This window comes from Schistocerca piceifrons, chromosome X (assembly GCF_021461385.2).
Source record: "Schistocerca piceifrons isolate TAMUIC-IGC-003096 chromosome X, iqSchPice1.1, whole genome shotgun sequence".
Taxonomy (NCBI): Eukaryota; Metazoa; Arthropoda; class Insecta; order Orthoptera; family Acrididae; genus Schistocerca; species Schistocerca piceifrons.
Genome location: NC_060149.1, coordinates 449619178 through 449643618, shown reverse-complemented (window position 1 = coordinate 449643618; position 24441 = coordinate 449619178). Strand labels below are relative to the sequence as shown.

The window sequence follows — 24441 nt, the reverse complement described above, 5'->3', positions numbered from 1 at the left end:
AGAATGCGACTCTTTCAACTTCAACATCTGTGACTTGAAAGTCCCGACCAAACGTTCAGCGGCACCGTTTGACTGTGGCGAAAACGGCGCGGACGTCAGATGTTGAATACCATTGGCCTTGCAGAATGACTGAAATTCTGCGGACATGAATTGTGGTCCATTGTCGGAAACAATAGTCTGTGGAAGACCTTCAATGCAAAAGATAGCAGATAACGCTTGGATGGTGGCAGATGACGTCGTGGAAGACATCCGGGCAACAAAAGGAAAATTACTGAATGAATCTACCACAACAAACCATCGATCATTCCAGAATGGACCAGCAAAATCGATGTGTAAGCGTTGCCAAGGGGAAGTGGCTTTTGGCCATGCAAAGAATTTCCGCGGTGGTGCTGATTGTTGTTTGGCACACACCATGCAAGTAGAGCACATATTCGTAATTGCGGCATCGATTCCGAACCAAGTACAGTGCTGACGAGCAAGTTGTTTCGTTCTCACTATACCCCAATGTCCTTGGTGGAGAAGCTGTAAGACAGAGGACTGTAACGAACGTGGGACCACGTCCCTGGACTGATCATTATCAGAACGCAACAGCAAAACACCACGTCGTACAAAAAGTCTCTCCTGGTGAGCAAAAAATCGGCGAACCAACGGATCCCCGATCCATGACTTTGACAAGGGCCATTGCGTAGCAACAAAACGCAGAACGGTAGCAAGGACAGGGTCGGCAGCTGTGGCCGTAGCTACACGACGAAAATCAATCGGAAACGATTCGACCACGTCATCGGTTTCCGAATCAATGAACATGCAAGCAAGTTCCGAGGAATCGAATGCTCTATCCTCAGCAACAGGCAAACGGGACACCGCATCGGCGTTTCCGTGCTTAGCAGTGGACCAACACAAGATATCGTAGCGGTACTGCGAGAGGAAAATAGACCAGCGAATGAGTTTCTGCGCTGTATGTGGAGGTACAGGCTTGGTCGGATGAAAAAGCGATGGCAAAGGTTTGTGGTCTGTGATGATGGTAAAGTGACGACCATACAAGAAATCATGAAACTTTGTAACACCACTTACGAGGGCCAATGCTTCTTTCTCGATCTATGAATAATTTCTTTGCGCAGACGAGAGCAATTTGGACGCGAAGGCAATAGGGCGATCGTGCGATCCATCTTTGTGCGCAAGCACAGCACCGATCCCGAAATCCAATTCATCCACCATCAACAAAAGGGGCTTCCGGGGATCGAATGGCGTAAGGCAAGTATTGGAAAGCAACGCCGATTTCAACTGGCGAAAGGCGCGTTCGCATTCCGTCGTCCAGACGAGCGGAACACCTTTACGGCGTAAGCGATCAAGCGGAGCTGAAATGGAAGAGGCATGTGGCACATATCTGTTATAGTAATTTGTTTTTCTCAGCACACTCTGTAGCTGCTTCAAATTCTGCGGCGAAGGCAAGTCTTGTATGGCACGGAGGTGCTCGGGACTGGGATGTATGTCTTGGGCATTGAGTACATGCCCCAGGTAGGGTAAGTCACGAGAAAAAAACACACATTTGTCCTTCCCCAAGCCAAGTCCATTTTGTCGTAAGACTTGAAATAATGTTCTGAGATTGGCTAAATGTCCTTCTTCCGTCTTTCCAGAGATCACAATATCGTCCAGATAGTTTGTTGCAGTAGGGAGCGACGCACAAACAGTTTGTAGATATTGCTGAAACAATGCAGGGGCGAATGTACACCCGAATGGCAGTCGTTTGAATCGATACAAACCAAGATGCGTGTTAACTACCAAAACGCGCTGGGATTCTTCGTCCACCGGTATTTGCAAGTACGCATCTGCTAGGTCCAACTTCGAAAAATATTTACCCGGGCACAGTTTGTCAAAAAGATCTTCCGGGCGGGGTAAAGGAAAAGTTGCAGTCACTAGTTGTGGATTCACTGTTGCCTTGAAGTCCACACAAAGTCTCAATTTTCTGGGAGGTTTTGGTAAAATTACTAAGGGTGATGCCCAGAGAGAAGCCTGCACACGTTCAATTACACCTTGTGATTCCAAATCGTGTAATGTTTTTGCGACCTCATCACGCAATGCGTGGGGAACATTGCGCGCTCTGAAAATTTTCGGTTGCGCGTTTACTTTCAGTTCCAAATGTGCTTTATAGTTCTTAACGCAACCGAGGCCCGGTGAAAAAATGTCTGCAAATTCTTCACATAGACGAGAAACACTGTCGGAAGGCACAGTCTGGTTCACTGATAGGACCTGATTTACTACAGTCAAGTTAAACAACTGAAATAAATCGAAATCAAACAAGTTCACTGCAGAAGAAGAACGAAGGACGTAAAATGACACAAGTTTTGTTTGTCCTTTGTATGTTGCAAGAAGGCTGCACTGTCCTAACACAGGGATCTTGTGAGCCGAATAGCTAGTTAACTTAACAGTTGCAGCATGCAACGGAGGTGTGCCCAGCAGTTTGTAAGTGTCTTGATTGATCAGTGAAACTGCGGCCCCTGTATCGAGCTGGAATGGTATCACTTTGCCGTTAATGTCCAAGTCCACAAAAAGTTTATTGCCCTGCTGATGACAAGAGCGACTGTCTCGTGCAACGTGAACTGACACTGGTACAAAATCACTTGCGACTTGACGGGATTTCTGGCGATGTCGACGCACACTGTTTGTGGGACGAACACGGTCACTGTTAGAGAGAGTGGCACTGGGCGGAGTGGAATGAACTATATGAATTTCAATGGGCGAAGTGTCGCGAGCCTGAGTATCCTTGGTTCGATCAGATTCCGGCGTGAAGCAAAGGGCCTGGAATGGTTTTGAGCTTCCGTTCTGAGCTTTTTCTGGCAAACACTTTGAACATGTCCTTTTTTATTACAGTAGAAGCAAATAGCTTGTCGTGACGGGCAATTCTCACGCGAATGTCTAGTAGCACACTGCGGGCATGATTTTAGCACTGCATTTGCTTGCCGGCGCGGTACACGTGGCTGAGAGCCTAGCGGCAGCGGCGCGGCTGGGCGCGAGGACTGTTTATTGTTCCGTGCAGCTCGCCTGGCGGGCCGCTTAACCTGACACGGGGGTGGCGAAGTTTCAAATGATTCCCGAGCAAAGTCAAGTGTGTTCTGCCGATCCGATCCAGTATGTCCATCACTTGTCGAAGGGAGGGACTGACTAGTTTCAAAATCTGTTCCTGTATACGAACATCAGAAACGTTCTGTGCAATTGCATCACGCACCATAGTATCTGAATAAGGGAGTCCACATTGACACTCAAAAGCACAATCCCTAGTAAGGCCTTGCAAGGTTGCAACCCACGCCCGATTCGTCTGACCTGCCGTATGTTTTGTACGAAAGAAGGTATACCTTTTCGCAACTACATTGACCGATTATTTGAAATATGCATCTAATGCAGACAACATTTCTTCATAGGACAGAGTTGCTACATCACGTCGGGGAAATAATTTGACTATCACACAGTACGTGTGCACCCCTACGGAGGACAACAAAAAATGCTGCCGCTCGTTACCTTGAATTCTGTAGGCGGCGAGATGGAATCCAAATTGGCGTGACCACTCCGTCCACCTTTCCAGTGCAGCATCAAAAGGGTGAAAAGTTGGTGCAACTGCGTGTTGTGGCTGCGTTAGCGGTGGAGCGGCGGCTGCCGCATCGTTTTTCATCGCACGTTGACCCTGGACGAGCTGTCCAAGGGCATCCAGTAAGGCCTGCGTCTGCTGATTCCGTAAGCGATAAAATTCGGACAGTACATCTGGAGATGCTGGCGAAGCCATTCCACAAGTAAACCAGGGCAGCATACTTAAGAACGCAGTGTTGCCTCGTCGCCAATGTTGTGGGTTGGCAGGAGAGCCAACACCGTGTTACTAGAAGAAGCCAAAAGGCACACGTTTTAGCTCACGCAAGCTCTCGTGAGGTCTGGAACAGGACAAGGAAATTAGAATTTAGAAAAAACGGACGTAGCTGGTGGAATACTTAACTTTAATCCATTAATGGTGAACGTCGCTCTTGACGGTACATGATTCACAGTATCAATAGTAACTGGTAATGGCGCCTTGCTAGGTCGTAGCAAATGACGTAGCCGAAGGCTATGCTAACTATCGTCTCGGCAAATGAGAGCGTATTTTGTCAGTGAACCATCGCTAGCAAAATCAGTTGTACAACTGGGCGGGTGCTAGGAAGTCTCTCTAGACCTGCCGTGTGGCGGCGCTCGGTCTGTAATCACTGATAGTGGCGACACGCGGGTCCGACATATACTAACGGACCGCGGCCGATTTAAAGGCTACCACCTAGCAAATGTGGTGTCTGGTGGTGACACCACAGTTAACGTAAAGGCAAGGACATAAGTATTATGAGGACTTTATCAACTATATGTTTTTACTAAGATATGTATATGTGTGGACTGCCTTTTGTGCTTTGACTTCATGTAATGTAACATGGCGCTTTTATAACAAGATCCATAAGTTATGTGACATTTTAGATTTTCTATTGTAGGTGAAATTAATTTTAATATCTCTCCCCCCCCCCCCCCCCATCTTCATGTTCTCCCCTTAGATCAGATGATTGGAGCATAATAGCTTTCAAATGGTCATCTGGGAACAAAAAAAGTTTCTATACTAATGTCGCAGTGTACGAAGTGTGTTTTTCATCTCCAGTCATACAGTTCGCCACACAGCACAACACGTGTACCTTACATTTCTGACAATCACAGGACACCGCTGCAAAATAGTAGTAGAACCGTTCGTTCTGTTGTGGGAGGAATTTATAAAAATACCTGCACTCTTCTACATCTACTTATTGTGAATCTTCTTTGTAGGATGCAAGCTGAATATGTTCGAAGATAGACAGATGAATATCGTTAATCTCTATCACCTCTTTGTAATCCTTTTGCAGTGCTTTCGACCGTTACTCCTATTTCCATCACAGAGGTGGAGTAATACGAAGTATCTTTTACACGCTTCCGTACCCATTGTAACAGGAATTGTTCCGGCGTAAAGATGAAGAACACTAGAGCAGAGAAGGTTGTGAGACGACGTCAGCTAATAGCACGCTGACAAGAACGTCACCACGACAGGAGCGGGCTCTTCAGGAAGAGAATATAAGCGCCGCCCCTGCCAACCTCGGCCGGAGAGTAGTAGACCGGCACTAGCAGACCCAGCATCAGAAGAGGCGTCATCCTAACAGTTATACTGAGAATTGTGCCTTATATCAATTGCTTACATGGGCTTTGTACATAGCGAAGGACATCGATTGTTTACATGTCGCCAATCGCTTGCGACACGTTCTTGTAAACCAAAATTGTCAATGCGCTCTATTGTAATAAAACCCGTTAATGTGATTTGCTTGAATCGTTTTATAGCTATCCGAGAAAGCAGCATCCTTTAGGCACCCTATAAGAGGCGAGTGGGTAGGACCCCACAGGGATAATAAAGAATTCACGTTAATTCGGCTAACAATACTTCCTCCACTAAGGAGTAGTTTCATAATTTCAAGTTGAATGTGACTGTTGAAACTTTAAAATTTACTTTTCAGTAAATAAGTTGTCTTTTCCACATCTACTAAATTCCGACTATGCATAAATAATCGAAAATCAGACTATGGTTTTTCAATAACAGATGCAGCATAATAATTCTGACATGTTCATATCGCAGTGTTGTTCGTAGCAGCAGATATTTGCGTCTCTTGACTCAATCCGGCTGTGACTTATTGATGTATCGCGCACACGGTGAAGACTTTATGAGTAAACAAGTACAATAAATCGGCGCGCAAGTCGTCTAAACAGCTACAGCTTACACAGTGCACTGTTTAAAAGAGTCAGCTGATTTCAGAATTTTATACGTTGTACATAAATGAAGGTAGAAGCTATGGGTGAATTTAATGTACATATAGAAAAAAAAGTTTAACCTGGCGCCAGCTGTAAGTCGCCAGTATGGATCTACCTCATCCAGATCGCTCGCTCTCTCGTCCTTCACCCAACGTGCGTGGAATCGAGGCAGCAACAAAAGGCGTTTTTGCGAGCTCCGTTTCAACAGGGGAATTTCAGTTAAAGATGTGCGGCGTGATTTTCATCGAGGATACAGCCCTGGATCTCCTTACCATCTCACTGATACATCGACGTAAGAATCGTATGGATCTTGAACTGCATCAGTGGCCTCCATGGTCGCCTGATCTTGGGATATGTGATTTTTTGTGGGTGTTTGTGAAAGACTCTGTCTAAGTTCCTCACCTTCCAGCAACATCGGGTGAACTGCCACGCCACTTAACAGCAGAAGTGAATATGCAAAAGTAGGAGCGATTTGACTATCATCTACAGGTTTGTCGTGCATCCAGTGGAGGTCACAATAAACGTTTGTGAGACGTAAATGAAAACATCTTTGCCAGCCTTACTTGTACAAAGTAAGCCTGTTATCTGTAGTGTACTGCTTCATACACAACGGTAGAGGAGAGGTGGGCTACAGAGTGGTGCAGCAGCTTTCGTCGTAGGGAATTTACACAGAAACAGAAGTGATTAGCGAACACATAAAAACAGTAAAGAGAAGTTATACTTAACTTACAGCTTTCTCGAAAAATTAAGAAGAAACTTTACAAAAGAACAAACAGCAATAAAGTCCAGCTATTACGACAAACAAACTAATGAAGAGAGTGCAGTGTGAGGCCCCTGCTACTAACGCACAAGCTACTGTCGAATGCTACTGAGACTGAAGACTGCGACTGAGGCTGCGTCGTGTAGCTGCCGCCTTCCGTGCCATATCGTGGAGGCAGAGGGCGCTCGTAGTCGGAACCGCTGAAGGCGTGGCTCAGCGGGCGCGCACCATTGGATTCGCCGTGTCCCCCGCGCGACCACTATCGGCACCTATCGGAAAAGTGCATTTCCGTTACCAACTGTGAGACACCGCTAGGGGTGGTATCGATCTATTGTACCACAAAACCAAGGTTGTTTGTGCATGTATATAACAGGTGGAATGATTTTTGCCCTCTTACGTGCAGTGTGCGCTGACATGAAACTTACTGCCAGATTCAAACTTTGTGCCAGACAGGGACACGAACACGGGGCCTTTACCTTCCTCAAGCAAGTGCTCCATCGACTGAGCTATCCACGTACGATTGTGACCCTGCCTCACAGCTTTACTTCCGCCAGTACCTCATCTCTTACCTTCCAAACTTCACAGAAGTTCGTGCTTGGCTTCGAGTTCCGGTTCGAAGCACAGTTTTAATCTACTAGTAAGTTTCACAAGAGATAGACACTCGTCAAATCGGGTGGATCTTTTGAAAATACAAACTTCATATTTCTATACGTAATTTAAAATTTATACAAGTTTATATCTTCAGTCTTGTAGAAGAGATAGTATTTGAAATCTAATGAATCTTTTTCATGCGTCCTGTATTGCGGTAGAGCGGTAAGTGGCGAATTTCTCGGAGAAGAATGCAGACTAATCATATATATTTCCCCTGGAGGAAAGGTACCCCTCCTGGAACTTTATATTGTTTTATCGATTCTTAATGAAAAGAATCTTGGTGAGAAACACCCCCCCCCTCCACCCCCACCTTTCAGTTACACTCAGATTTATTGATGAAAGCCAAGTATCAGAGTTAAACTCAAAGAATCAGGTACAAAAAGGAAGGAGACGAAGGACGAAGAGATTTTGGGACGAATAAAGGTATACCGAACAGGACGCCTGTGAGCCTGAAAAACGGAAACTAACCAAATATACAAAATAAGTAGTTTCGGATTTTGTATAATAAATAAAAAGTTAATGTAACTGAACAGAGCATCTTACCCCAGTATTTACTGAAATATTACTACTGAGAAAAAATTTGTAAGCGCATGATGACTTTCAGTAGCGTGGCGAAATGTCTTGCCTGTTTTTAACAATGTTTTATGATGTTCAGCGAGTGGACTGATGTATTTCTTTTGCAGAGGAGTTCCAGTGGGACGTGGCCGGTTGGGGTCCTTGCGAGATAGTGCTGCCTCCAAAACCTCGCTCAAACGCCATTAATGAAACCAGACCTCGCATCCGAGAGAACCTGGGCGTCATGCAACGGAACGTTTCTTGCATCCTCATCTCGCACGAGACCAGGGTAAGCAACTGCTGCTGTTATCACTTCTCATCATGCAGTGTGCACCTCACATCTACCATATTTGTCGTAATCCGAGTCTCAGTGTCTAATTCTATGACAGTACGGTGTCCCAAACTTTCATGGTTAAAATTTTGCATATGGGAGGGGATCCTAAACAGGTAACTTTTAGGTGTGGAAGTAAGGATTGGAAAAGAAATTTAGTAGTTTCTTCAGATAAAAAAAACTATCATCTTACGCAAAAACTAAGGGTCACAGCAACTGCTCAAACCGAATACCTTCAGCCTCAACACATGTATTTCAACACACTTCCATTAGCACAATTAAAGTTTTGGCTCATGTTAAGTTGGGCCAGTTATTTGCACACTTTCTATAGTTAAGGTTTAATTACAGCTCCACCAGTACTCTTCAACTATATTGTTTGAAATGTGCATGTCATATGTAAATTGAGGGTTGCTTACTGATGTATCTTCTCTCATTCTATCCAACACTATACCTTCAGTTTCTACTGTTGGAATAATTCCTTGACAAGCACTTTGCCTTACTCTCTGAGGATTGAACGAAACTGTTTTCCGTACCTTTCTAATCACGGCCATACATTTCTTGCAAACAGACGTAGCAAAACGTATCTCTGTACATCCGTTCGGCATTCCGAGCACTAGATGCTGGTGCACCATATATTAAATACATGTCTGCAAGTTCCTGTAACCAACAGTACTCTGTAATCGCACTGTAACCAGCGGCCAACTCCACCTTGGACACACCAAATCGTTTTTCATGGACGCGGCAGGTGCTTGTTTGTATGAAACATAAGCAGTTTCGAAATACTTGTCTCATACACATTAGTCATTCAAGACGTCGTACCGCCTAAATATTCATTCCCAACTGGTATCTCAGAACAATTTAGCTTCTCCTACCATTTGCATAATAGTGTCCCTAATGTTTTGGGATATTTCGTACGTTAAAATAAACTGATAAGTCCCTATTCTTCACTACTCTACTTTCTAAATTCTCTTTTATGTAGGCCATAACAAGTTTCCAAAGGATTTCCCCACACAATTACTGAAACTGATTAAAGTATAGGTAAAGCAAACTGTTTAATGAAACTTTGACTGTTGTTCGTCTATTTCGAGATGATAATTCTTCTTCATTAGTCACCGAAAATTTACCTGTTACCTTCAGGTTATACAACGTGAGACGTCTAACTTATCCACATCAAATTACTTTTGACCCGATGAAGACGTTTGCAATTTGTTTCCACCTAGGTGAACAGTGACCATGGTCTCATGAAAAAAAGCAGTGCGTTCTCGCAACTTCATTGTTTACCAGGATATTTTGTTGTTTTAAGTGGAACTCAACTGCTTTTTGCTGTCAGAATAGACAAATTCTGTGATATAACTCTTTTGTACCTCTAGAAAAGTATCGTGGAGTAGAAATACATTGAGTATAGAGGTTTTTGTGTCTTGTTATGGCTGCTGAATGGTGCCGCTCCCCGGACTTTCACAGTATTATCCAAGGGATCTAGGGATCTTAGGCCGCCGAGGCAGCAGTTACGTGATGTTTGACCTATTCTCATCGGAAACCTATGCCGTCGAGATGGTTCAAATGGCTCTAACCACTATGGGACTTAACATCTGAGGTCGTCAGTCCCCTAGACTTGGAACTACTTAAACCTAACTAACCTAAGGACATCACACACATCCATGACCGAGGCAGGATTCGAACCTGCGACCGTAGCAGCAGCACGGTTTCGGAATGAAGCGCCTAGAACCGCTCGGCCACAGCGGCCAGCTATGCCGTCCAGACAACAAATACGTCGTCAATGTTGTGTTTCCCCTTCAGATGAATTAACTATATTGCCGTAGAGCCACTAAGTAGATCGATTTTATTATGAGGAATGCTAAAATTCATTTACAGTCCATTACTTGTAAAACATCCATATAGTCTCATCATGAGTAATGCATAAACCATTTTGAGAAGTTTAGTGCCGTTAGCTAATGAAGAATGGTACGCCCCGATAGCTGAGTGGTCAGCGTGACGGATTGCCATCCTACGGGCTCGGTTTCGATTTCCGGCTGGGTCGGGGATTTTCTCCCCTCAGGGACTGGGTGTTCTGTTCCCTTCGTCATCATTTCGTCCCCATCCCGCGCGCAGGTCGCCCAATGTGGCGTCGAATGTAGTAAGACCTGCACCAAGGCGGCTGGACCTGCCCCGTAAGGGGCCTCCCGACTAATGGTGCCAAACGTTCCATGAAGAATTGATTTATATGCTTTTCATTTATGGCGAATTTAATCAGAATACATCTGGACAATACAGGCTTCCGTCGAGAATAGCGTAAACATCACTTACCTACTGGCTCACAGGCCCAAGTTTCCTTGGAGAGTGGCTATAACTTCCGAGTGGAGGGCACTCAACAGCCGCTAAAACAGCATAAAAGTTGCTATATTCAATGTATTTCTATCACGGGATTTCTCATTAAATCTATGAAAGTGTTACATTACTGAATTTGTCTCATCGTGATCTGCCACTCTAGTGGCAAGACATAGCATAATTCCATTAAACAAAAAAGGCTGAAACTTAAATCTGTGTTATTAATAAAGTGACGAGAACGCATTGCTGCTTGTTCAGTGGGCCCCTGGCCACTGTTCGTCAAAGTGAAAACAGACTGAAGATGTCTTTAAAATGTGAAAACTAATTGAGTTTAGGTACCTCACCCTGAATACGCACAGTTGATGAGCATCAAGAAATTAATAAGGAAACTAAAAATGGTGCACAGGTTTCAAGCACTGTGGACGCTGAAATACTGAACACTCTAACGATTTCCAAAATGGAATGTCCCATGCGTCTAGCTCCAACTAACATTCCGCGTTTAAGGTCTGTTAATTCCCTTCGTGCCACCATAATGAAGTCGGAAACCGTTTCACATGAAACAGCTGGCTACAAGTGAGAGCTCCGCCAGTACACTGCCCTTTTATATCGTGTGTACGCGGTACTACCGACATCTGTATACCTGCTTATCGCTATCCCATGACTTTCGTCATCTCAGTGTGTGTATAATTGTGTCTGAATAACAACTGAATATCTATGTCTGTACACTATGTCGATCTCTAGAAGTACATGATACGAAATAGGTCCATGGCATTCTACAGAAGTAACGCAAAGAGACAGGTGTTCTCACCTTCATACACTATATTCTGATTAGAAAGAACTGTGGTCGACGCTTCGTCAGACTGTCCTTGCAGACTTAGGTTTCCCATAGATTTGCCAAAACATCACATGAAAATGCCAGGAAGGCTTTGAGTACACCTCGCTTGATTTTCTTCTCAACATTCTCCAACTGATTAATGCTCTGTCTGTAATGATCTACGCGTGACAGTAAACCCCAATCGTCCTTCTTCGTGTTTTTATGCGTGTCAGTCTTGATGGTACATACTGTTCTAATCAGGTGTGATAATAAGACATGATCCTTAACAAATATGAAGAAAAAGAAGTTATAAATACAGCCTTTCCCGAAAAACTATGACACTGCGTAAGTACAGTTTTCTCTTGAGCCAGAATTTGTAAAATAAATTTAATGAAATACTGTTTTGAAGGAGAATTTGTTTCTCTGTTTATTTTTGTTTGTAACATAGTGTTTAAGTTCGTAGACTACACAGATAAATCCAAGAAGTAGGTAACTAAGAAATTCAAGGCTTCTGATAAATGTAAAGAAATATCATGTATGTTCAGTGGCAATCCATTCTTTTCTAAAACTAGGAAATTAAAGAAATATAGGTTTCACAGCATTCAACTTACTTTAGCTATTTAAGATTCACCCAGAGGAGGACGACATTAAAAAAATGGACGTTGTGACAGCTCTCATTTATCTTTCGCTGTCATTAAAGGTCCTAGCAACCTCGGTGAATGACAGAAGAACAAGGCCTCCCTAGAAATAAATTTCATCGGTAAGGTGGGCTAGTCAGCTCTTCACTGAATGAATGTAGTGTTAACGTGTCGAATCATATTAAGAACGTTTTCTTTCAACCATTTATTATTGCGGAACAGCCTCTGAAACTATGGAATCTGGAAGTATCTAAATATAATTAGCTGTTCTGTGAGGCGATTTGAAGGCTCGAGAGGTTAATTTTATCTTTCTTAAATGCAAAAACATTTATTCTGAATGGTTTGCGTCGGTACATATTTCTAAAGGAATCTCAAAAGCCGTGGACAAAATTTTCTTATACGTCGAGGTATTGTTTGATGCCTCCAGTTGTGGCCCGAAGTTGCTCTCTTTGAAGTGAGAGACGTTGGTCCCACGCCGGCGAGTGACTAAATCCTTTGAGAGCCGTGCTCTGTGGCTTTTCCCTGGGTTCCTCAAGTACCCGAACTTCAAAGCTGCCTGTATGCAACAGGCGGGCTCGAGCAAGCACTTTCATTCTGCTGCTTTACAAGTCCATTTACACAGCGCCTCGCCACGAAACATCGACGAGGGCTGTGGTTTTAGAGATTGTTATTAGCCGCCGCCAGTTACCTTCGAGTTACAGGATAACCTGGCTGCTGGCTAGTATGATTATATATCCACTGATACAAAAAACTATTATCGCATTCATTACCATTCAGCGACTTCTCTTTTCATTCGTTGCGTATTCTTTACAAACAAATGGTTGCAGCTCATTAAGGTATATGTCATCCTCGTATTTATACTCTTTTCAGTTACAATACTCATCTTCAATATTAAGCTTTTACTTGTTTACAACTTTTATTATATTGTCCACACTTACCGTTGCCATGCGCATGTACACATGTACAATCAAGCAATGCTATAGCCTTGTCACGGCGTGACTTCCATTCAGGTAAACATACAAAGAAACTCCATGAAAATGACAAAGTGACCTGCATTCCGCAAGGTTCAATGCATTCCATAATTCAAGAAACTTGTGCTAAAGTTCAGACTGATCATACCAATAAAAGCAGAGTGAAAAACTGAATTTCTAATTTATCGCTTCTGCTGACATTGATTCAAGGCGTGAAAACAATAGAATGATGCGAGTTACTGCGCTGGACTCGTTACAGTGCCGATCTCAGCGTCAGTTTTGACTTTGTCACATACGAATAGCTCTGCTAGGGAATCTTACGTAGCTGCCAACCCTAAGGTGTATGGCAGCAGAATGAACGCAGAATGCAGCATAGATTTGCTTTCTTCCTGTCTCTCGTGGCCACAATAGAATTGTGGCCATTTCATACCGCGAGTAGCACACTTTTTAAATTGGTTATCAGCTGCGAGGCTTCGAAACATGCACAGCCGGCTCTCTGAACTGTTGAAATCCAACCAATAGGGAACAAACTGATTATCAGGTACCGGAACGCGAATATGCTCCAGAATATGACAGGTAACATAAAGCGCATGAAGGAAGGTGCGATAAATGTGCAATACATGAAACAATAAAGAAAAAGAGAAACTTATGCACGACTTGACGCGCAGCTGAACAACATACTTTATCAATCTCTTAGTGAAATAAAAAGTATATGCTGTTTAAGTGACTGACTGGCTAGCATTCTTCACGGAGTGTTGGGAAAAATGCTTGTCTTGGGCAACGTCGTAGTGGAGGTAGTTTGTTGTCCTCTTAATCTAATTTGTTATGGCGTGTCAGGGGTGTATCTGTTTCGTATGGGCTCTTGTGATGAGTGTTTATGTGTGTAATCCTGTGTTTGTCCAATGGATGAACAGAAAAGAGATGATGAAACGTGATGGGGACACGTAGTCATTCCGCTCGAGGAAAATCTACATCAAGACGTGTGGACGTCCGTCAAGAATGTCAATTTCTTCACTTCATGAGATACTGCGAAAGGGGTTTGAATTTTGAAACTTCCTGGCAGATTGAAACTGTGTGCCCGACCGAGACTCGAACTCGGGACCTTTGCCTTTCGCGGGCAGGTGCTCTACCATCTGAGCTACCGAAGCACGACTCACGCCCGGTACTCACAGCTTTACTTCTGCCAGTATCTCGTCTCCTACCTTCCAAACTTTACAGAAGCTCTCCTGCGAACCTTGCAGAACTAGCACTCCTGAAAGAAAGGATACTGCGGAGACATGGCTTAGCCACAGCCTGGGGGATGTTTCCAGGCACACAGTTTTAATCTGCCAGGAAGTTTCATATCAGCGCACACTCCGCTGCAGAGTGAAAATCTCATTCTGGAAACATCCCCCAGGCTGTGGCTAAGCCATGTCTCCGCAGTATTCTTTCTTTCAGGAGTGCTAGTTCTGCAAGGTTCGCAGGAGAGCTTCTGTAAAGTTTGGAAGGTAGGAGACGAGATACTGGCAGAAGTAAAGGTGTGAGTACCGGGCGTGAGTCGTGCTTCGGTAGCTCAGATGGTAGAGCACTTGCCCACGAAAGGCAAAGGTCCCGAGTTCGAGTCTCGGTCGGGCACACGGTTTGAATCTGCCAGGAAGTTTCATATCAGCGCACACTCCGCTGCAGAGTGAAAATCTCATTCTGGTTTGAATTTTAATTCAGAATGTCGACACATATTTAGATGATCAGGACCAGTGTTCCAGAACTTCTTCCCCGTATTCACACGGGTAACATAAATTTCTTCTTTTTCCAGGAGTTTAAAGACTCATTTAATACGACTACATACCGCCTGTAGGATGATAATAAATGGTATCTGATCAAAAGTATCCGGACACTGCTATGTAATCAGAACTGACCACGAGACGTCACGTACTGTGTTGCCAGTAGAGCAACGTCGCAGTAAGGAACCAGTAACAGCAGAATGCGGGTGGTCAGGAGAGTTCAGGCGTTTCGAACTTCGACTAGTCACTGGATGTCACCTGACTAACACAGTCATCAGGTATATTTTAACCCTTCTAAAGCAGACAAAGTCAACTTTCGGTGATGTGACTGTGATGTGGAAACGCGAAGGAAAAGCCTCAGCTAAATCAAGATCACGTATACGTCGTTGTCTGGCGAAAAGTAACCGTCGAACATTGAGGAGGGTGGTTGTAAAAACTCGCATGAAATCAGGGGAAGGAAACACTCATGAGTTTCGAAGTGCTACAGTAGTCCATCTAGCACAATGGTTGTGCGTATGGAGTTAAAAAGTACTGAGGTACAGTAGTCGAGCAGCTACTCGTAAGCCATATATTTCTGTATTCAGTGCTGAGCGACGCTAGGTAGTAAGAATTATAGCGTTGAGCCAAGTGAATAGGGGGATGAAGGTCCGCTTATGAATAAGTTTTAATATCCCGTCGATGTGAAAATCGCCAGAGACGAAGTAGAAACTCAGTTGGAGAAGGGTGGAGCAGGAAATCAGACACGGTGTCTTTAAATAAACTCTCCAGGCATTATCAGTTCAAGAGGACTGTAGCCAACGTAGCTCAGACTGTTCGCACAGGGATATAAACCCACCCTTTCACCGAAATGTTGAAGACCCTTCTCTCATGGTGAATATCAAAAAAATTGTGCTATACAGTCGTTAAAGAATAAATTTTCAAGAAGGTGCCCGAAATAATAGTCGAAAATGTACGACAACAATAATTTTGTGTTACTGGCAAGGTACCTGAACTGCATTTAGTCAGAATAAGAATGTGGATTAATCGTTGACAGTATTTTACACAGGCATTATCCTGAATGCGAAATGGCAAACTTTTTGTCCGTGAAATAGATCTCCAAACACTGCTCCAGAAGATCAAAGCAACACGAGACATATCGTCGGAACAACTGCACAATAAAAACCATGGACATTTCTATTAGTCCAATAAAGTAATGTGCTCAATGGAAGTAACGCCAGTAATTTTGTCTGCATTTACCTTATTTTGTACGGAAAGTACAATACAGTTCCAATTTTGACAGTGCGCTTATTGGTTTGTTCTTTTTAAACAATCAAATATGATAATGCAATTTGAAGATGTAAAAGCCGACATCACAGAAATTAGCACGCGTCTACTGCACTACTTTGTTGGAAAATGAAATGTGAAATAACATCAGTATTCGGAACCAGTCCTTCACTAAGCATTTAGCTGCAAAGAATGAAATGAAACATCGAGCAGACATATAAAACATGTATCCAAGCAACAAACATCGTATGTTGTACTTAGACAGGAATGAGCAATTAAAACAATAACTACAATAGACGCATCTAGATTTTCTTACATCCTAGTCTATAAAATCACTTGAAATGGCGATGTTCTCGTGTTTCCCTTATAACTTGTCTCTTCTAGTAACTTCGAAAGGTAGAATTTTAAATTCTTTTCAATAGATACACGCAGCTGTTACTGGAACAAAAAGCACAATTTCAGTGACGTGTAAACGCTATGAAGAAGAATGTTGGGTGATCACTGTTTTGTAATTAAATTATTAATGAGCGTTTATACCATAAGCGTGGCATCTATTAGTAACAGTAAATTAATGTGCATTTAAGCAATTGATTTCAGTTACTTGTGCTATCACAGTAAGGGGAATGAGGTGCTGTCAATTTTGGTGTTAAAGATTGTTAACTAGTTAACGTTTTCTTTTCGTTACATACGACAGAAGTACACTATGTGACCAAAAGTATCTGGACACCCACAAAAACATACGTTTTTCATATTAGGAGCATAGTGCTGCCACCTACTGCCAGGTACTCCGTGCCAAGTAAAGGTTCGGCGCCCAGGCCATTTCAGACGAAGGTGTAACTGTCCTACGTCTGAAGAGTTTTTTTTTCGGGAAACCACGGAAATTTACGTCAATGTGAACAGAGAACTATACTCGAGTTCAGAGACTTTATCGCTGCCTTATTTGAGAAATCACTGAACCTCTGCAAACAACATTTGCTTGATCTGATTTCTTTTCAGATCACTGCAGCCCTTTTTTATACAGACGCAACATCATTATACCAACAGTGCCCACCATTTATTCTCTAAGGTAGTGGTGGAGGATCACTTGAAAGAAATGTAGGAAAGTACGTGTAGGAAATTGAATGTACTGAAAACATATTTCTGTGACATTTAGGCCCGTAAACTTCTGTGTGCGAAACACATTTTTCATTAGCGCTTATACGAGACATGCGCATCTACAACAACAACCAGACGTTTGGCACCTGCACCACAGGGCTTGGCAAGTACCCCTCATCTTCCCTTCCTGTAGTCTGAACTCGACGGCAATAGACTTCTATATGTAATGCAAAATGAGAAAACATCTCGGTGTCAAACAATTTCCCCTGAGGGTGTGACAGCTGTGAAAACAGAGTTATTGAGGTGGAATAATGCTCAGAATTTCTCTATATACCGTCAGGAAACAGAATACATAAATTTTTCCATGTGCAATGCTTGGCTCAACAGCTAATAATTTTCAAACATAGAGGAACAGTATTGTTCTTTTACTTCAATAATTTATCCGATTCAATGACAATAAACAAAGCAAATCTACTTTTACTTTAATGCACTTAACGTGAATATATTTGAGTCCCGGATAGGCAAGATGGACTATGTCAGAGCCGAAGATCGCGACCTGATTGTGAATATGTCCGAAAGAACAGATATCATCCTCATATATATAGTTAAGGCTCACCGGCCATTTGCCCATCTTCTGTGCATATGCAAAAACATTGCCCGAACTCTTATGGGAATCGGTAAAGGCGCGAGTAATGATTGTAGTGGGAAGGGGCACTACGAATATAGTGCGGGACAATAAGTTGGGAATGTGGGTCTCACGGGAGGCGTGCCAGAGATAAATCCCTGCAGTCGCATCCTCCTTGTCCTCGGTGGTTCAGCTGGATAGAGGTCTGCAATGTAAGTAGGAGATCCCGGGTTCGAGTCCAGGCGGGGCACACATTTTCAACTCTCCCCGTTGACGTATATCAACCCCTGTATGCAGCTAAGGGTATTCATTTCATTGTATTAATTTAATTGTAATCTGATTGTGAATGCCGACTTATGGGACATTTTACTTCTGAGCTCGTGCAGGATTTGAGATTTTCACGGACACCTTGTCAAGAGTGTACTCAAACTAACTCGATTCGGACAAACCCGTCGCCTTCGGACAATCGTCGAGACTAAGAATATTTTCCGGTCAGGGTCTTCGCAGACCATTGTGGACTGTAATAGGTGAACGACGAGGCGAAATGCCACAGTGGTGACAGCACTTGACGAGTAGCGTCTTCGACTAATGATCAGAACGTCCTGCGTCCGGGTTCTAAGCCATGTCATTGCTAACATTCTGAATAAAAATAACCAGCAGTGGCAACTGAAGACATCCTTTATAAGGAGTCATCACCGTTGTTCTGCTAACGGCCTTGTTTAAAAGAAAGGAAGAGCAGAAAGCTGTTCCTGGCCCTCTCTTACTGTTGGGGTGAGAAACAGCTCCAAAGAAGCCGGGAGAATCAGAAAAGATCAACAGTATGAGAATTCTGGTTATGGAAAACACTGCATCAAATACACACAATGTGTATCCACAGAATATGTGGCCTGTAAGTGAAAAAGTGTAATTATACTCTTTTAAGTTGCATAATATGAGGCTCTGTACGAATCTCCTGGAGGGGACTGCTAAGTGGGAGATGACCATGAAAAAATGATTGCATAGCCAGTGGAAGGGTAACCTTCTAAGAGTAGGAGCATAGAATGTCAGAAATCCTAATGTGGCAAGGATGGTATAAAATCTAAAGGGAAATGCAAAGGCTCAATCTAAATATCATAGTTGGCAGTGGAGTAAAATAGAAGCGCGGTAAGGATTTCTGGCCAAATGAATATAGGGTAATAACAACAGCAGCAAAAAAACGGTGTAATGGGAATAGGAATCGTCATAAATAACGACATAGGGTATAGAGTGCTCTACTGTTAACATTTCATTGTTACGATTATTCGCATCAGAATCTACAACAAACCTACTTCAACAAAAATAATTTAGGTATGCATGTACATGTCAAATGCAGATGTTGAAGAGACAGAGAAAGTATATAAGGATTTTGAAGTTTAATGCAATATGTGAAGGGAGATGGAAATCTAATAATCCTCGGTGATTGGAACGTTTAAGCAGAAGAAGGAATAGGAGGCAGAGTCACGGGAGAATGTGGGCTCAGTAATAGGATTAATATCTGAGTTTTGCAACGAAGTCAGCTAATAATATCGAATACGTGGTCCAAATATCTCTGTAGTGGGAGATATACCTGTCAAAGTACTGGAGGCGTGGGAATATTCCATCTGGATTACATCATGGCCGGACTAGGAAAGAGGAGGAGGAGGAGCAGGAGGAGGAGGATATTAATGTTTAACGTCCTGTCGACAACGATATCATTAGAGATCGAGCACAAACTCTGATTAGGGAAGGATGGAGAGGGAAAGCGACCAGGCACTTTCGAAGGAACCATCCCGGCATTTGGCACAAGCCAGTTAGGGAAATCACGGAAAACCTAAATCATAATGGCCGGACGCGGGTTTGAACCGTCACCCTTCCGAATGCACGTCCAGTGGGCCGACCACTGCGCTATCCCGTTCGGTCCGACTTGGAGAGACTTCTGAGCCAACCTCGATTCGCCGACGTCGTGCGCTGCGACAAGCAGGTACATTTTCTGAGCACGCAATGTGACCACAGTATGGTAAGGAAGCCATCGTGCCACATCAGTATAATGGATTATGCAGCTTCGCTTTAAAATATTCGGCTGGCGCACAGCACAGCAAGAGGGATGATTCCGAGCAGACTGCTGTGGGCATGACAGGTGGCGTGAACGTCATTGCAAAGACTTTCTTTGTACACAGCACAGAAACGTCCCACTCCCCAGTAGGCTCATGAACACTGTCACCATTATGCTGAGTAACAAAATATTATTCTTTCTGGCGAGGCCCACTTCCACTAGTTATTTAGTGATGGGCGTAGTCGCGAAAATATTCACCATCATGAGCAGCCTGCAATTTGAGCAGCATTGTTCACGAACAAGGAGGACGTTGCTTTGAGCATGCCACTGAATAAAAGTGTTGTATAGACTCCCAAATACTGAATGCAGTCTGAACACCAACTTCTATACCTCGGAGTTTTTAAATCCATAGGGAACGCCCCTACAGACAGTTCCGTATGAAGTATTTTAATAAGATAAAGCTCGACAATGTGCGACGAATAATTTGCAATTTTTCTTTGAAATACGGCGTGTACTTCCATTTCACTGGGCTGTATGTTCGCGTGTCGTGTTTCTCAATACCTAATTCTGGATATGCTTGCCGGAAACTTCCATTGAAGCGGTTTTCCAGCAACCACTATTGACAATTTGTGGACTCGCTTACAAAGTGTGTGTATGTATATTCTCAAGGGAATATATTCACATCTACTGATTCCTTGGTACGATACTTAGAGACACTGTTTGCTACACATCAGAGCAGTGACAACAGCGGAGTCTGTGGTCATGCATAGGTCATTAGTAGGACTGAGTGCGTTCTGTAACAATAAGTCCCACTGTTCTCCTTATATAAAGAGACCTGCCCTGTGGCTCAAGACCCACATGCAAATAAATAAGTCACTTTTACTCTTATGTTACGTTATGTAAGTCTAATTTATGACCTAATTACGATAAATTATGACTCAAAGAATGGCCATCATCTCCCCCTCACCTTCCCCAAATCTTCTAGTCCAATTAGGTGATGTATCTGGGTAGTTCTGAATTACCTTAATTACTATACTTCATGGCTCAAAAATGATGTCATGGAAGCCCAGACAGTTTGACATTACACTGAATGTGTGAAATACATGTGGGCATGCATCTACACAAAAATGACGTCACTATCTGGACACTTAAGAACAATCTGACTCTATGACATTACTATGGACATGTAAAAGCAGTGTAAAATTAAAAACAACCACATAGTAGTGTTTCTATATAATTGCATGTACGTTAAGAAAATCACAAGGCATCGCCAAATTATGCCGATGTATCACATTCTAATAATTTCCCACAGCTGTACTGTTACCTCTGCCATTGGGATAGGCTAGGCACAATAACGATGTGTTTATAAGAAAAAAACCAAATGTGGAAAGGCCTCTCCCACTGACTGCCACTGCTCAAGCTACGAGGGAATAGTCAGCTGCCACCACATTCACCCGCTGACTCGACGTCTAAATTCGAATCCAAGCAATAATACGAGGGTAAGTCAATTATTAACCGCAAAGTAGTTAAAAAATTTTATTGTAAGCAAATAGGAAACTTACAAGAAAATCATTTTTCGACATACTGTTCTTGCGTTTCAACGCATTTAGTCTATCGTTGTATAAACTTCCTGATGTCCTCATAACAGAAGGTTCTAGGTTGAGCTGCCAGCCAGGAATGCATCGCTTCTTTCATTGCTTCGTCCGAGGCAAATCGACGGCCCCTTAATGCCTGCTTGAGTGGACCAGAGTGAAAGTCAGAAGGGGCAAGATCGGGACTATATGGAGGCTGATCCAGTACTTCAAATTTCAGTTTCTGGAGCGTTTCAGCTGTGTGGGCAGCAGTACGTGGACGGACATTATCGTGCAACAACACAACACCTCTTGACAGCAATCGTCGATGTTTGCTTCTAATTGCAGGCTTTAGCCTGGCAGTAAGCATCTCACTATAAGGTACACTGTTTATTGTTGTGCCCCTTTCCCCATGATGTTCCAGTACTGGACCTTGTGCGTCCCAAGAATCCGTAGCATCAGTTTTCCTGCGGACGGTTGGGTCTTGAACTTTTTATTGCACGGCGAATTTGGATGTTTGCCTTCCATACTCTGCCGTTTACCCCCTGGCTCGTAATGATGGATCCATGTTTCGTCACCAGTAATGATCCTGTCCTAGACGTTGTCCCCTTCGTTACCATAGCGATCCAAATGTTTTTTGCAGATGTCCAAGTGCGTTTGTTTATCCAACTGTGTGAGTTGTTTTGGGGCACAACTTTTATGAAACCCAAGTCTGTCGTGGATGATTTCGTAGGCAGAACCGTGCCTAATTTGCAGACGTTGTGCCACTTCGTCAATTGTTAATCGTCTGTCTAAGATAATCATTTCACGTGAACACTCAATGGTTTCTTCATTTGTGGCAGTAAACGGTCGTTCGGGTCCTTCATCGTGCATAACACTTGTGCGACCATTTAAGAATTGTTCAATCCATTCGTAGACACTCCGTTGTGGCAAAACACTGTTCCGGTACTGTAACGAAAGTCTTCGATGAATTTCGGCCCCAGATACGCCTTCCGACTACAAAAAACGAATCACTGAACGTTGCTCTTCTTTGGTGCTAATAGGCAGCGGAGCAGTCATGATTAACAGCACGGCAGCAACAACGAATCTAACCTAGCAGCTTGAAAACTGCAAAGATATAACAACAAATAAACAAAGCATCGTCATTAACGTAAAGCGACAGTACTACCAAAATAAACAAAAAGATAAATATATATCGTGTAATAATTGACTTACCCTCGTATTAACACTTTGAACACTATGTTAAACTATAATGCTCTCATTGACTAATCTTGACAGCGTATTACCCAACTGATTTTTAATTTGACTATCAAACTCCTTCTGAAGCTTTAAGCAGACTAACTATTAGGTCGTTGTATTTAGCAATAAAGTATTCACTGCAGTTCATTGCTTAACTTGCATTATCGTTTGGAAAATTTACGTTTTCTGCTAAACATAGTGACTACATTCACCACTGGAACAGCAGCTGTGACTAAAATCACCTTGAGAAATTCCTCCTGAAATTCAACTATAATATTTGCTGTCTATGGTTAAACCTCTTCATTGAACTTGGAACAGTTATTTAAGTTTTAGCAAAGTTAAAACTTGCTTCTTAGAATATGGATGAAGGTGACAAGTTATTCATCGATTTTCTTTCGTTATTTTATGCCTTTTTTGAAAACATTAATGGGTAATATTTGTCATTTGAGTAAAGTTGATATATACCTGAAACTTTAAGAACATGACTTGAAGCAAATAATTTTTACTCAAGTACCGCAACAAAGCGATCCATCTAAAATGTGTATTACTCTGTCTCATTAGATTGACTATAGCTTTGGAATTACTGTTACTGCCATTACAAATTTTAATGTAGAAGTTAAGTAAAATGAAATGGGTGCCTCAAATGAAACAGTCACAGCCTTTAGACGTAAATGTACTATATTCACCAAAGACACACTTACCACAGTATGTGTTGGATTAAGTCTCACTCTCTTTTTACAAGAATAACAAATAAATATTGTGTAGCTTGCCTTGTGAGCAGTGCAGTTGAGGATATGGTGTCAAAGTCACTTCTGCAAATACTTCACGTCTCTGGTTAAAATTACACAATAATTGCGTCGTAATGGCTGCACTTATTACGTCTGCATGTAGCACAGTGGTGCAATCGTGGCAACACCATAATTTAGACTCTTAAGTCTTGCAACCACTTCTAATAATTAGGAGAGACGACTTCTTAATACAGAAGTGCTAATAAAGGTATTCTTCTCATTGTGTGTTCATGTGTTAGCACAAATAGTAGTACTTCTTGCGGAGCGCACCAAAACACGACTTCTCACTATCACTGCTGACTTGATACTCTCGACTGCACAGTCTGTCTGCGGCAAACATTTTTCCACAAAAAAGGTGTTACCGAAGATGAAACGCGACAAGCCCATCTCTTACCTTATATCCACGCTGTCCACAGCGTCTGCCTTCTCTGCGTTTTCACTTGTATAAAATAGAATCGACATGGGAAACATCTTGTTCTTCGTCCGGCCTAATGGATCCCTTCTTTCTTTTGTATACTTTTCGTAGTAAAAATAATATCAAGTGAAGGAGGAGCTCAGACTGTACAGAAAAGGTTTGGTTCATACTCTTAGCTGTAGAACAGCAAAACAACTGTGCATTTCGCTTTCTGCTTCAACTTTAAGAGAAACGAGTGATTAAGCAAGTCAGATTTCGACAACACACTACTTACATGGACATTAACACTGTTTTCCCTCTTTTTTCAAGGTACTCGTAAATCTCTAGCTTCTTTAAACATATATTTTCAATTATTTTATTTGTAGCCTGTCCTTACAGTCTTGTTCACGGCACTGCTGCTTACTTCTGTTACTTCATATTCAGTTATGTCTGGGAAATAAATACGTTGTCCAATTACTAAGTTCTCTACAGCTTCAGTTATCAGTATTTCATCCTACTGTCTTAAAGGCTTTTAGTTAAGACATATGTCCTTTTGATAAAATCCGAGTATCAGACCATGACAGAAGGACGCTGATCTAAGTGTTTGTCACTCTACAACAGAACTAACGACCTATTGAAAATATCGTGATAAATCGTTTCGGTGAGTGTCTGTATTGCGAATAGCAAATTTTAGTTGATCCAGGCATTATCTGCTAAGTTACAGATGTATTAGAAATACTGAATGGCCACGGAAGGATCCAAATACGTCGACTCCTTCAAAATATGAG

The 24441-nt window shown here is 42.7% G+C and overlaps 1 protein-coding gene across 1 annotated transcript in view; it reads left to right on the top strand.

The window, feature by feature from the left end:
• The window catches only part of LOC124721953 (thrombospondin type-1 domain-containing protein 7A-like), a 1225854-nt gene that overhangs the window by 444607 nt on the left and 756806 nt on the right, over positions 1-24441 (top strand). Inside the window, exon 4 of the mRNA XM_047247119.1 lies at positions 7918-8078. Within this exon, the coding sequence (XP_047103075.1) occupies positions 7918-8078 (161 nt within the window). The remainder of the gene's footprint in view (positions 1-7917; positions 8079-24441) is intronic.